The sequence below is a fragment of the Rhincodon typus genome, chromosome 2 (genome assembly GCF_021869965.1).
Source record: "Rhincodon typus isolate 14 chromosome 2, sRhiTyp1.1, whole genome shotgun sequence".
Classification (NCBI taxonomy): domain Eukaryota; kingdom Metazoa; phylum Chordata; class Chondrichthyes; order Orectolobiformes; family Rhincodontidae; genus Rhincodon; species Rhincodon typus.
In genome coordinates this window covers 34485707-34497632 of record NC_063333.1, presented here as the reverse complement: position 1 = coordinate 34497632, position 11926 = coordinate 34485707, and the positions used below count along the sequence as shown (strand labels likewise).

General features: G+C 41.2%; 1 protein-coding gene across 1 annotated transcript in view; it reads right to left on the bottom strand.

Moving 5' to 3' along the window:
- The window catches only part of odad2 (outer dynein arm docking complex subunit 2), a 152125-nt gene that overhangs the window by 3293 nt on the left and 136906 nt on the right, over positions 1–11926 (bottom strand). The window contains exon 8 of the mRNA XM_048606859.1: positions 8664–8778. Coding sequence (XP_048462816.1) covers positions 8664–8778 — 115 coding nt within the window. The remainder of the gene's footprint in view (positions 1–8663; positions 8779–11926) is intronic.

The following is an 11926-nucleotide window of genomic DNA, read 5'->3' as shown; positions in this document are numbered from 1 at the left end:
TGAGGAAGGATGCTGTTGCTCTCAAGGGAGTGCAGCAAAGGTTTACCAGATTGACAAGGTAGAGGCAGGGAGGATGTTCCCAATGGTGGGTGCATCCAGAACCAGGGGTCACACTCTGAAAATTCGGGGTAGACCATTTAGGACGGAGATGAGGAGACATTTCTTCATCCAAAGAGTAGTGAGCCTGTGGAATTCATTACCCCAGGAAGTATTTGATGCCAAAACATTGAGTATATTCAAGAGGTGACTAGATACAGCACTTGGGGCAAATGGGATCAAAGGTTATGGGGAGAAAGCAGGGTTAGGCTATTGAGTTGGATGATTAACCATGATCGTGAAGAAAGGCAGAGCAGGCTTAAAGTGCCAAATGGCTTCCTCCTGCTCCTATCTTCTATGTCTCTATGATGCTATATTTCTGAGAAACACCTGATCAGGTCCAAGGGATTTTTCTATCCTTATGCATTTTAAGATCTCCAGCACGTCCTGTTCTATAATAAAACATCACTATTTATTTCCCCAGGTTCCCTAGCTTCCATGTCTCCTTTGCGACAGTAAATACTGACGCAAAATATTCATTTAGTTCTTGAAAAATGGGCAGTCCCTTTGTTTCCAGAAGCAAATGCACTTTTTCTGGGTTTTTTCTCTTTACTTTTGCTGTTGTAGAATAATAGTTAATGTGTTCAATTTTTTGAAGGCTTTCCAGCATGTGATGATCCCACATTGAACAATATGAATATAAGGCTATAAGAAATAGGAACAGGAGTAGGCAATTCAGTCCTTGAATCTGTTCAACCATTCAATAGGAATATATCTGATGTAACATTTCTTACCTCCACTTTCTGTGTTTTTCCCATAACCTTTGATTCCCCTACTGATTAAGTATCTATCCCAGCCTTAAATATACACAAGGACTCTGTCGCCACAGCTCTGTGTGGCAAGCAGTTCCAAAAACTCATAACCCTTTGAGAGAACAAATTCCTCATCATCCCAATCCTAAATTAATGCCCATTTATTCTGAGACAAAGCTGTTTGTCCCAGACTCTCCCATGAGGGGAAATATCCTCTCGGCATTTACCCTGTCAATTCCCTGATGAATTCTGTATGTTTCAATGAAATCACCTTTCATTCTTCTAAAATCCAATAAGTACAGTCCCAACCTGTTTAGCCTTTGCTCTTAAGACAATCTCCCCATACCAGAGTCATCCTAGTGAACCTTCCCTGAACTGCTTTTAATGAAATAAAATCTTTCCTTAAAAAGGGGGCCAACAATACTCACAGTATTACAGATATGGTCTCAGCAGCACTTTTTATAGTTGCAGTAAGATTTCCCTACTCTTATATTCCAACTTGCTTGAAATAAGGGCCAAAATTCCATTAGCCTTCCCACAAGGGGTTATGATACACTGGATGCTAAGGAAAAATTATGACTCCCTTTGACAGGATTTTAAGAAGTAATGACACTAAGAACGGATAGCTTGTGTAGCTTGATTCTTGCAACAGCTGTTACTATGACAGCTGATCTGACGAGTGAAAACGTTAAACAATAAATTTACGAATATGAATTGTATTTGCAATGAACCTGTGCCACCTGTGTGCCCTCAGAACCTTTTCTTTTTCATTACCTTCCTTCTATATGCACTATTTAGGGCAGTTGGTGCAACAGGTGCTTGGCTGCACTTTAAGTATGGTACCCAGAGCCAGAAATCTCCGAATGTCTCAGTGGTGATGACTAAGCTGCAATTGGTGAGTACAGAGTAGTGTGCAGGTGTCACTAAGACATGGTGGATACATAATGAGGTAAACAGCAGAGAATCGCCTGCAAGAATTCACTGGATCTCCTGAGAGAAATCTTTCATAAAACTCCCCGACTTAGCCAATTTTGGTAAAATTCATCCCATTTTCTAAGTGAGTGGGATTGGTATGCCACCTAATATTGATATACCACTATCCTCACTTGGAAATATATCACCTTTCCTATAATGTTGTTCAGTAAAAATCCTGGATTTGCTTTCCTAACTGTAGTTCTACTCACAGAACATTGACTGCAGGGATTCAAGAATGCATCTCATTACCTCCTTCTTGAAGGCATTTGGGATGGGCAATAGCAATGCCCACATATCATGGGTAAATTTAAAAAAATGTCACTTTACATTCCTTGGGCACCTGGAAGAAACACTATTGCAGGCCATGACAAAAGTAAGTGCATGCTTACTACACTGAATGCCATATGAGCTTGTAATTAGGTACTAATGCACTCATGTCTCTTTGACCCATTCTCCAATGGGGCAATACCTTGCAGAGAACTGTCATGTGGACAATAGCAAGGCATACAACAACTCCGCAGCAAATACTGATCAGACAGCATCGCAGGGGGATGGTAATTGGGTGAACAGTACCTGGTGTATTGCCAGATGAGTTACAAGAATCCCCCTCCCCCGCAAATTACACAAATGCTGTCCAACGTTTAAGCCTACTCATGTCAAGATAATCACATAAGTCACTACTTAATATGTGATACCATCAATGTTGTATCCATAGATCAAAATTATCTAGAATAAAACCAAGAACTGTGGATGATGAAGATCTGGAACAAGAATAGAAATTGCTGCAGAAACTCAGTAGGTCAGGCAGGATCAGTGGAGAGAAAGCAGAGTTAACATTTCAAGTCAATTGACCCTTCTTAGGCCTAGAGGGGTCCAGCCAGCTGAGGGTCCCCTGCACAACTGCAAGTGTACCATCCAAGGCCAGAGTGATGGAGTGCAAGTCTGAACACATATTTAGAAGTGACTGTGTATTCTGTTGCACTTGGGTCTCCAAGGCAGTTGGTACGCTTTTGATGGAGGCAGTCAAACACTTACATGCCAGATCCATGACAGCAAATACAATCTAAATGTACTCTTTCACCTTTCACTCTAGCCTGTGAATGGATTCTGACAGCTTTGTCAAATGTTCCTCTGCCTGTCTTTCCATCTGCATCAGGTGTCTTACAGCTGAATGCCAAGGCTTATCATCTACATGAGACTTAGCAAGGGCCTGGACTCCAGCAGTTGTCTGTGTAAGAGAGTTCAGCTGTCACATCCTCCACTAGTTCTTTCAGGTGTCTGTAATGTGATTCCCTAGATTGGGACCCTGAGCCCAATCAAGAATTTGCTTTCACCGAGGTGACTGTATTCATGCTGGGGTAGGGTATTGGTGAATGCAGGTGCAGTACATCTTTTGAGATTGTGCATCATTATCTTCAGAGCTGGTGCTCAAATTGGAGATGAAGCTGGTAGTGGAGCTGGGAATAGATCAACTAATAATTATGGACACTTGCTTCTCTCAGCAATATTTTAGGCATTAGTCCTGCAAGTCCTTTATCAAGAGCAGATTGGAGGAATCCTCAGTTGATTGCTTTGAAACTCCGGTCCCTCCATTCGTGTTCACTTGGCGCCGGTCCTCCCTGGCAGGTTTGGTGGCATTGTCCTCTAAGTGGGTGAGAATTTTTATGTCAAATGCCCCTCCATTAGTCATGTTATGCTCTCTCCAATTATGTAGTTTTCTCCTGCTGACAGACAGAAGGATTGAGTGCTAAACCAATGGGTGCATGAATATTTTCTGAGCATGCATGCCTGTGACAGCTCCTGAGTTTTCCTAAGTAAGTGCTCAACAACCACATTGTTCTGCAATTGCAGCATTAGCATCGAGTAGTTTCAACAAATTCAGCCCCATGTTCCTTTTGCAAATGATCCTCTTATCTAACATCTCTCAGCCTGATGTACATTTGAGTATCACTTCACAGTGATGACAATGTGCTACCTATCCTTGCAAAGCGCAGTAAATCATTCATTCTTCTCCTGCAGTGCACCCAGTTTCCCATGAGGTACTGACCTATACTGATACCTCTGTCCAGTCGCCTTGGTATGATGGGAGGGTGTCCAGCTGCAATTGCAGGGAATTAGTCTGCAGGAAAACCTGAGCTGTGGCATCACTGGGATTACTTTTTTTCTCTGAGTCATATTCCTGGATAGCAAGGAAGGAAAGTGGAGGAAAGACCTGAATATTTGGATGTAATACATGACCCAGAGGGTTTTATTTGGTTTGTCAGAAACTAATGTTCCTCTGGCTCCTGGACCTTCAACTCTATGAAGTAACAGTAGGGAGTTGATGTCCTGTGCACCTTTGCATGATTCCCATACTTTTTGCCCTTACATAGCTAATTGGCTGGCCACTGCTTGATCTGTGTGGCCAGCCAATTGCCCTTGAGTGGAACCTTCTGGACCCACTACCAACAACTTCACTACTGCTGGAACATACTACCCATGTTAATTGCAGATGAGGTTGAAATTTCACAAAAGGTCAAGAGAATTTTGTCTCAACATAAAAGCTGACTTAAATAACTTAGAAACACATTTAATTTAGCTTTTGCAACATAAAGTAGTTTTATATTGTATTTATACCATGATAGCAGTGCTAATTTTCAGTAGATTCCATGCTGATATCAAATTACTTATTTGAATAATTGGATATGATAAAGTAAATGCAGCTTTGATTATTTTTTTTGTAATCATACCCAACATCCTCTAAATTCTCTAGTTTAATGCATTGCTTATGATATTTTTCATTGCATCTCCTAGAAGTTAGACCTATTACTTTTCTAAGTTTGACTTTAAAACTTTTTAGATAAAAATAACCTGAAATTTCCTTCAGAATTATGCAAGACCTCCATTATTTCCTACAGTACCCAAGAAAAGTTGATCAGGTCCTGTTGCTTTTCCATCTAAGCCAGGAACTCATTTGAGGTTACACAGTAAACTTCCCAAGGAGCCAACTTTTTCCACAGTTCGATAAAGTTCTCCAAAAAAAACTCTTGGCACCCAACCAAGTTCTAACTTGCTTAACTTATAGCCATGAATAGAAGACTGTAAGGGAACATTTCTATTTATATTGCACAATAGATCAGAAGTTGAACAGCTTTTCATAACATTTGATACAAATACTCTGGTCATGTGTTGTTGAATTTATAGGTTGGAGAAATTTCTCCATTTGGAAAGAAATAAGACAGAAGAGAAATCTACAAATATATTATACATATTAGATGCCCCTGCATACACCAAATCATTGTTGTCTATGGGGGATCTGTGGCGGTTCCTACAGATTTGAGAAACCCCCAAGGATAACACAAAAACATGGATAGCACTATAATTGAAAACCCTATTTACTGTGAAGGACCACTTCATCTATTGGGACCTGTCAATTTGGAAAAAAAAATCACATCAAATTCAGTTTGAGGGGTCTCAAAACAGTGTCCTCAACTTAACTGAGGGCAATTACAGAAGTATGAAGAAAGAATTGTCTATAGTGGGCTGTGAAAATAGACTAAGGGGAAGATCAATTGACGGGGAATGGTAGATTATTAAGCAGATATTTCATAAAGCTCAGGAAAAATTTATTCTGATCATAAACTACTCAATGAGAAGGATGAACTACCCATAGTTAACCAAGTCAGTTAACAAGAGCGTCCAATCAAAAACTAAGGCATACGAAGTGGTGAAACTTTGCGGTAGGCCAGAAAATTGGGATTTATTTCGGAACCAGCAATGGTTGATTAAAAAAGTTAATAAAGAGTAAGAAAACTGATTTATGAATGCAAATTGGCAAGAAATATAAAAACAGCAAAGAGTTCCTACTGGTAAATAAAAATAGTGCAGCCAATGTAAACATGGGACCCTTGGAGGGTGTAACTGGAGAATTAATAATGTGAAACAGGAAAATGGCAGATAACATAAACCAATACTAAAAACATCCTAAAGATAACAGACAAGCACGGTGCTAGTGGGAAGTTAGATCTTATAACAATTTCAGTCATGAGGACAAAGTATCTGACAAACTAATAGGATAAAAGGCATGCAAGTCACCAGAAGCTGATAGCCAACATCCAAGGTTTTAAAGGAAGTGGCAGAGAAGGTTAGTGAAAGTATTTGTTGAAATAACCCAGAGCTCATTGTGTCTGGGAAGGTTTCAGTGGAATGTAAAATGCTTATATGACATCCCTGTTCAAGAAGGTAGGAAGATGTTCAACAGATTTTCCAGAGTTCTTTGAGAATATAACAAGCAGAGTTGACAGAAAGGAACCAGGAGATATAATGTATTTGGATTTCCAGAAGGCATTTGATAAGATGTCACATAAATGGTTATTTCACATGATAGGAGCTTACAGTATTGGGGAAAATGTTTTAGCATGTATTGAGAATTGGTCAAGACATAGAAAACAGAGAGTCGGAAAGAATAGGTCATTTTGAAATTGGCCAGATATAACTAGTAGGGTGCCACAAGGATCCGTTCTAGGGCCTCAATTATTTACAGTGTACATTATTGACTCGTAAAAGAGGTCAAATTGTAATGTATCAAAATTTTTTGACAACATGAAATTAGGTGGAAGGGCATGTTGTGACGAGGACATAAAGAATCTGTAAGAGTGAGTGAGTGGCCAAAAACTTGGCAGTTGAAGTTTAATGTAGGTAAGTGAGGTCATACACTTTGGTAGGAAGAATCAAAAAGTAGCTATTAGTTAAATGGAGACAGACTCCAAAAAGTGCAGTAGAGAGGAATCTGGGTATTCTTGTGCATGAAGCACTAGCAGTTATATAGCAAGCAATTAAGAAGGTAAATTGAATTTTGGTCTTTATTGTTACAAAGATTGGAGTTTAATAACAGGGATGTTTTTGTTGCATCTGTACAGGGTATTGGTAAGGCTGCACCTGAGTACAGTGTACACTTTTGGTCCCCATTTTTAAGAAAGAAAATGCTGGTAATGGAGGCAATGATTCAAATAGGCTGATTCCAGAGATAAAGGGTCTGAATTCTCAAGAACAGATAAACAGGTTAGGCCTTTATTTATTAGATCTGGCAGCATCTGTGAAGGGAAAAACAGTTAACGTTTCAAGTTCGGTGACCCTTCCTCAGAACTGATGGTGGCTGGGAAAACGTCAGCTTATATGCAGGAAATAGGGAGGTGGGTGGGGGTAGGGAGTAAATGATAGGATAGAGCTCAAAGAGAGAGAAAGACAATTGGACAGACGAAGGAGTTGCTAACAATCAGGCTGGGAGGGTGAATAGTTTTTAATGGGGGCTGTTAGTGACTAAAAACGGGGGGTGTGTAATGGCAGGCTATGTGGTAACAAGGCCTGGTGTGCGGGGTAGGGGGCTGGGACATAGGAGAGTTTAGGCCCTAAAATTATTGAACTCAATATTGAGTCCGGAAAATGAGGTGTTGTTCCTTTGGCTTGCATTGGGCTTCGCTGGAACACTGCAGCAAGCCAGAGACAGAAATGTTGGCCAGGGAGCAGGGTGGTGTGTTAACGTGGCAGGCAACAGGTAGTTCAGGGTCTTTTTTGCGAGCAGAACGTAGATTTACTGTGAAACAGTCACCAAGTCTACGCTTTGTTTCCCCAATGTAGAGGAGGCCACATTGTGAGCAGCGAACGCAGTAGACTAGATTCTGGGAAGTGCAGGTGAAGTGTTGCTTCACCTGGAAGTTCTGTTTGGATACTGGGGAGGGATGAGGTAAATGGGCAGGTGTTGCACCTTCTCCGGTTACAGGGGAAGGTGCCATAGGGCTGTGAGGAGGTGTTGGGGGTGAAGGAAGTGTGGACCAGGGTGTCCCCAAGGGAACAGTCCCTGCAGAAGGCGGACAAGGGAGGGAAGGGGAATATGTGTCTGGTGGTGGCATCGCACTGGAGGTGGATCTTCTGGATGTGGATGCTGGTGGGATAGTAGGTGAGGATAAGGGGAACCATATCGCTGTTGCAGGAGGGAAGAGAGGGGGTTAGGGTGGAAGTGCGGGAGATGAGTCGGACCTGGTTGAGGGCCCTGTCGATAACGGAGCTGGGGAATCCTCGGTTGAGGAAGAAGGTGGACATTTCGGAGGCTCCCTTGTCAAAGTTGGCCTCATCTGAACATATGCGACGGAGACAGAGGAACTGAGAGAATGGGATGGAGTCTTTACAGGAAGTGGGGTGTGAGGATGTATAGTCCAGGTAGCTGTGGGAGTCAGTGGGTGAACATCTCCGCTCCAAACTATCTACAACCACTTCAATTACTTCTTGTTCAAACAGTTGTTTACACAAACCTTGGCATGAGTGTCGGGTACTTGTTTTTTAAAACATGCAGTTTTCCTTTAAAGGACTAGTTTTAAAATAGCTATTCATTATCTCAGCCCACAACTTTAAAAAGTACAAAATAAAAAGACAGAGTCAGTACAATCTTTTTATTCTAAATCTAATACAGAAAAAGTATATGACTGGCCATTTTGGGAACTGGGCAAAACAATTAAATTTCTGCTGTGACTCCTAGAGTAGTAGGAGTAGACAGAAACAGTGCACTCCTCTATCATGACAAATGTTATTGCGCATCAATGTATACTTGTCCTACCTATTTCTGCCATAAACTTGAATTCTAAACACATTTGTGGGAATTTGGCAGATGACATGCATAGTAGGTGATCATTTCACTACTGCCATTTTATGTCACAGCTTAAGTGCAATTTTCATCCTACTAATTAATTTAGAAATCTGAGTAATTTTCAATGATCTGGTTTGTTTTGTTTTATTGTGGTATTAAATTTTAATGTGAAATTTTATGGAAAATTGCCTTGAAACATATATAATCAGCAATAAACTCACCTTTGCATTTTCAATACAAGGACAAAGCGCCCAAGCTGCACTTGCTTGAATGTCTGGATTTGGCTTTTTGAGTAAAGACCATAACAATCGAACACCATCTAGAGATTCAATTATCCTGTTGGAACAAAACAAAAATCTATTTTAAATAGTTTTGATTTGATTTATTTTTGTCACATGTACCTAAGTACAGGGAAAAGTTTTGTTTTGCATGCAGTACAGGCAGATCATAATATACAAGCACACACAGATCATAGGGTGACTGAACAGAGTGAGGCACACAAAGTTACGGCTGTAGAGGAGGTGTACAAAAGCAAGATCAACATTAGATTTGAAATTTGAGAGGTCTATTCAGCAGTCTAATAATAGTGATGAAGAAGATGTTCTTGAACTTGTTGGTACATGTGTTTAAGCTTTTGTATCTTCTGCCTAACGGAAGAGTTTGGAAAAGATTATAACCAGGATGGGAGGGGTCTTTGATAATGTTGGCTGCCTTTCTGCGGCAATGACAAGTGGAAATGTAGTCAATGGATGGGAGGTTGGCTTGTGTGATGGTCTGGGCTATGTTTATAACTTTCTGTAGTTTCTTATGGTCCTGGGCAAAGCAGTTGCCGTACCAAGCCATTATTCCACCAGATAGAATGCTTTCTGTGTGCGTCTGTAAAAGTTGGCCATGATCAGGTGGGTTAGACCATAGAACATAGAACAGTACAGCACAGTACAGGCCCTTTGGCCCACGATGTTGCGCCAACCTATTATCCTACTCAAAGATCAAAACTAACCTGCATACCCTTCATTTAACCATCATCCATGTGCCTATCCAAGAGTCGCTTAAATGTCCCTAATATATCTGACTCTACTACCTCCTCTGGCAGTGCATTCCATGCAACCACCGCTCTCTGCGTAAAGAAACTACCTCTGACATCTCCCCTATACTTTCCTCCAATCACCTTAAAATTATGCCCCCTCGTGATAGTCATTTCCGCCCTGGGAAAAAGTCTCTGGCTATTCACTCTATCTATGCCTCATAATGGGTTCTATAATGAGTTGAAAATTGCTTGATCAGATTATCTTGTAATGAAAATTAAAGTTCACTCCTTGTAACAATCAATGACAAGAATATGAGAATATCCATTTGACAGGCACTGAATACAAAACATGAACATTTTTGTACTAGATTTGATCTTTTTCTTTCTTTTTTATGCTGGTGGCATTTATGTGTTAATTAATATTTGTGACAGTAACTACATTTTTTTAGGTCCTGGGGACTGCATGTGGAGACAGAAATGTATTTTAGTAAATGATTAATTCCTGCAAAATCTCAAATTCTGTACAACCAAGGGAATGCAACTTGATGAACCACTGACATATCCTCATTTGGGCTACTTCCTCAGAGGTTATTTAAATAGATTATGTGAAGCTAAGGGAGAGGCAATGGCCTAGAGGTATTATCACTAGACTATTAATCCAGAAACTCGACTAATGTTCTTGGGACTTGGGTTCAAATCCCACCATGGCAGATGGTAGAATTTAAATTCAATAATAGGAAGAAAAATCTGGAATTAAGAATCTACTGATGACCATAAAACCATTGTACATTGTTGGAAAAACCCATCAGGTCCACTAATATCCTTCATTCTCACTTGGTCTAGCCTACATGTGACTCCAGACCCACAGCAATTTGGTTGACTCTCAATTGCCTAGCAAGCCATTCAGCTGTATCAATCACAACAAAGTCCCAAAGAAATGCAAGTGGATGGACCACCTAGAATTGACCTAGGCAACTGAAAAGACAACAGCAGAAACGGCCCTGTTGATGCTGCAAAGTCCTCCTTACTAATATCTTGGGGCTAGTGCCAAGATTGGGAGAGCCGTCTGATGGATAATTAATGCAACAGCCTGACATAGTCATACTCATGGAATCATAACCATCACCATCCCTAGATATGTCCTGCCTCACCAACAGGACAGACGCAGCAGAAGTGGTGCCACAGGGTATACGGTTGGACAAAGTTGCCCTAGGAGTTCTCAACATTAAATATGGACCCCATGAAGTCTCACGGCTTCAGGTTAAATGTGGGCAAGGAAACTGCCTGCTGATTACAATGTACCATCCTCCCTCGGCTGATGAATCGGTACTCCTCCATGTTGAACAACACTTAGAGAAAGGACTGAGGATAGCAAGGGCAGAAAATGTACTCTGGATGAGGGATTTCAAAGTCTACCACCAAGAGTGGCTCGCCAGCAGGACTACTGATTGGGCTGCTCAGATCCTAAAGGACATAGCTGCTAAATTGGGTCTGTGGCAGTTGGTGAGGGACCCAACAAGAAGGTAAAACATACTTTGATCTCATCCTTACCAATCTGTAGGCTGCAGATGCATCTATCTTTGACCGTATCAGTAAGAGTGACTACTGCACAGACCTTGTGCAAGGCCACCTGTGTGTGGAACTTCAGGAGATGGGGGAGGTACTAAACGAGTATTTTGAATCAGTGTTTACTGTGGAGGAGGATATGGAAGATATAGGATGTGGAGAAATAAATAGCGACATCTTGAAAACTGTCCATATTACAGAGGAGGAGGTACTGGATGGCTTAAAACACATAAAGGTGGATAAATCCCTGGGACCTGATCGGGTGCACCCTAGAACTCTGTGGGAAACTAGGGGAGTGATTGTTGGGCCCCTAGCTGAGATATTTGTATCACTGATCGCCATAGGTGAGGTGTCAGAAGACTAGAGGTTGGCTAACATAGTACCGCTATTTAAGTAAGTTGGCAAGGAAAAGCCAGGGAGCTATAGACTAGTGAGCCTGACATTGGTGGTGGGCAAGTTGTTGGAGAGAATCCTGACGGACAGGATTTACATGTATTTGAAAAGGCAAGGACTGATCAGCGATAGTCAATATGGCTTTGTCCATGGGAAATCATGTTTCACTAAATTATGGAGTTTTTTTGAAGAAGTAACAAAGAGAATTGATGAGGGCAGAGCAGTGGATGTGATCTATATGGACTTCAGTAAGGCGTTTGACAAGGTTCCTCATGGTAGACTGGTTAGCAAGGTTAGATCACATGGAATACTGGGAGAACTAGCCATTTTGCATAAGAACTGGCTTGAAGGTAGGAGACAGAGGGTAATGGTGGAGGGTTGCTTTCCAGATTGGAGGCCTGTGACCAGTGGTGTGCCACAATGGATCGGAGCTGGGTCCACTGCTTTGTGTATTTATATAAATGATTTGGATGTGAACATAGGAGGTAAGGTTAAATA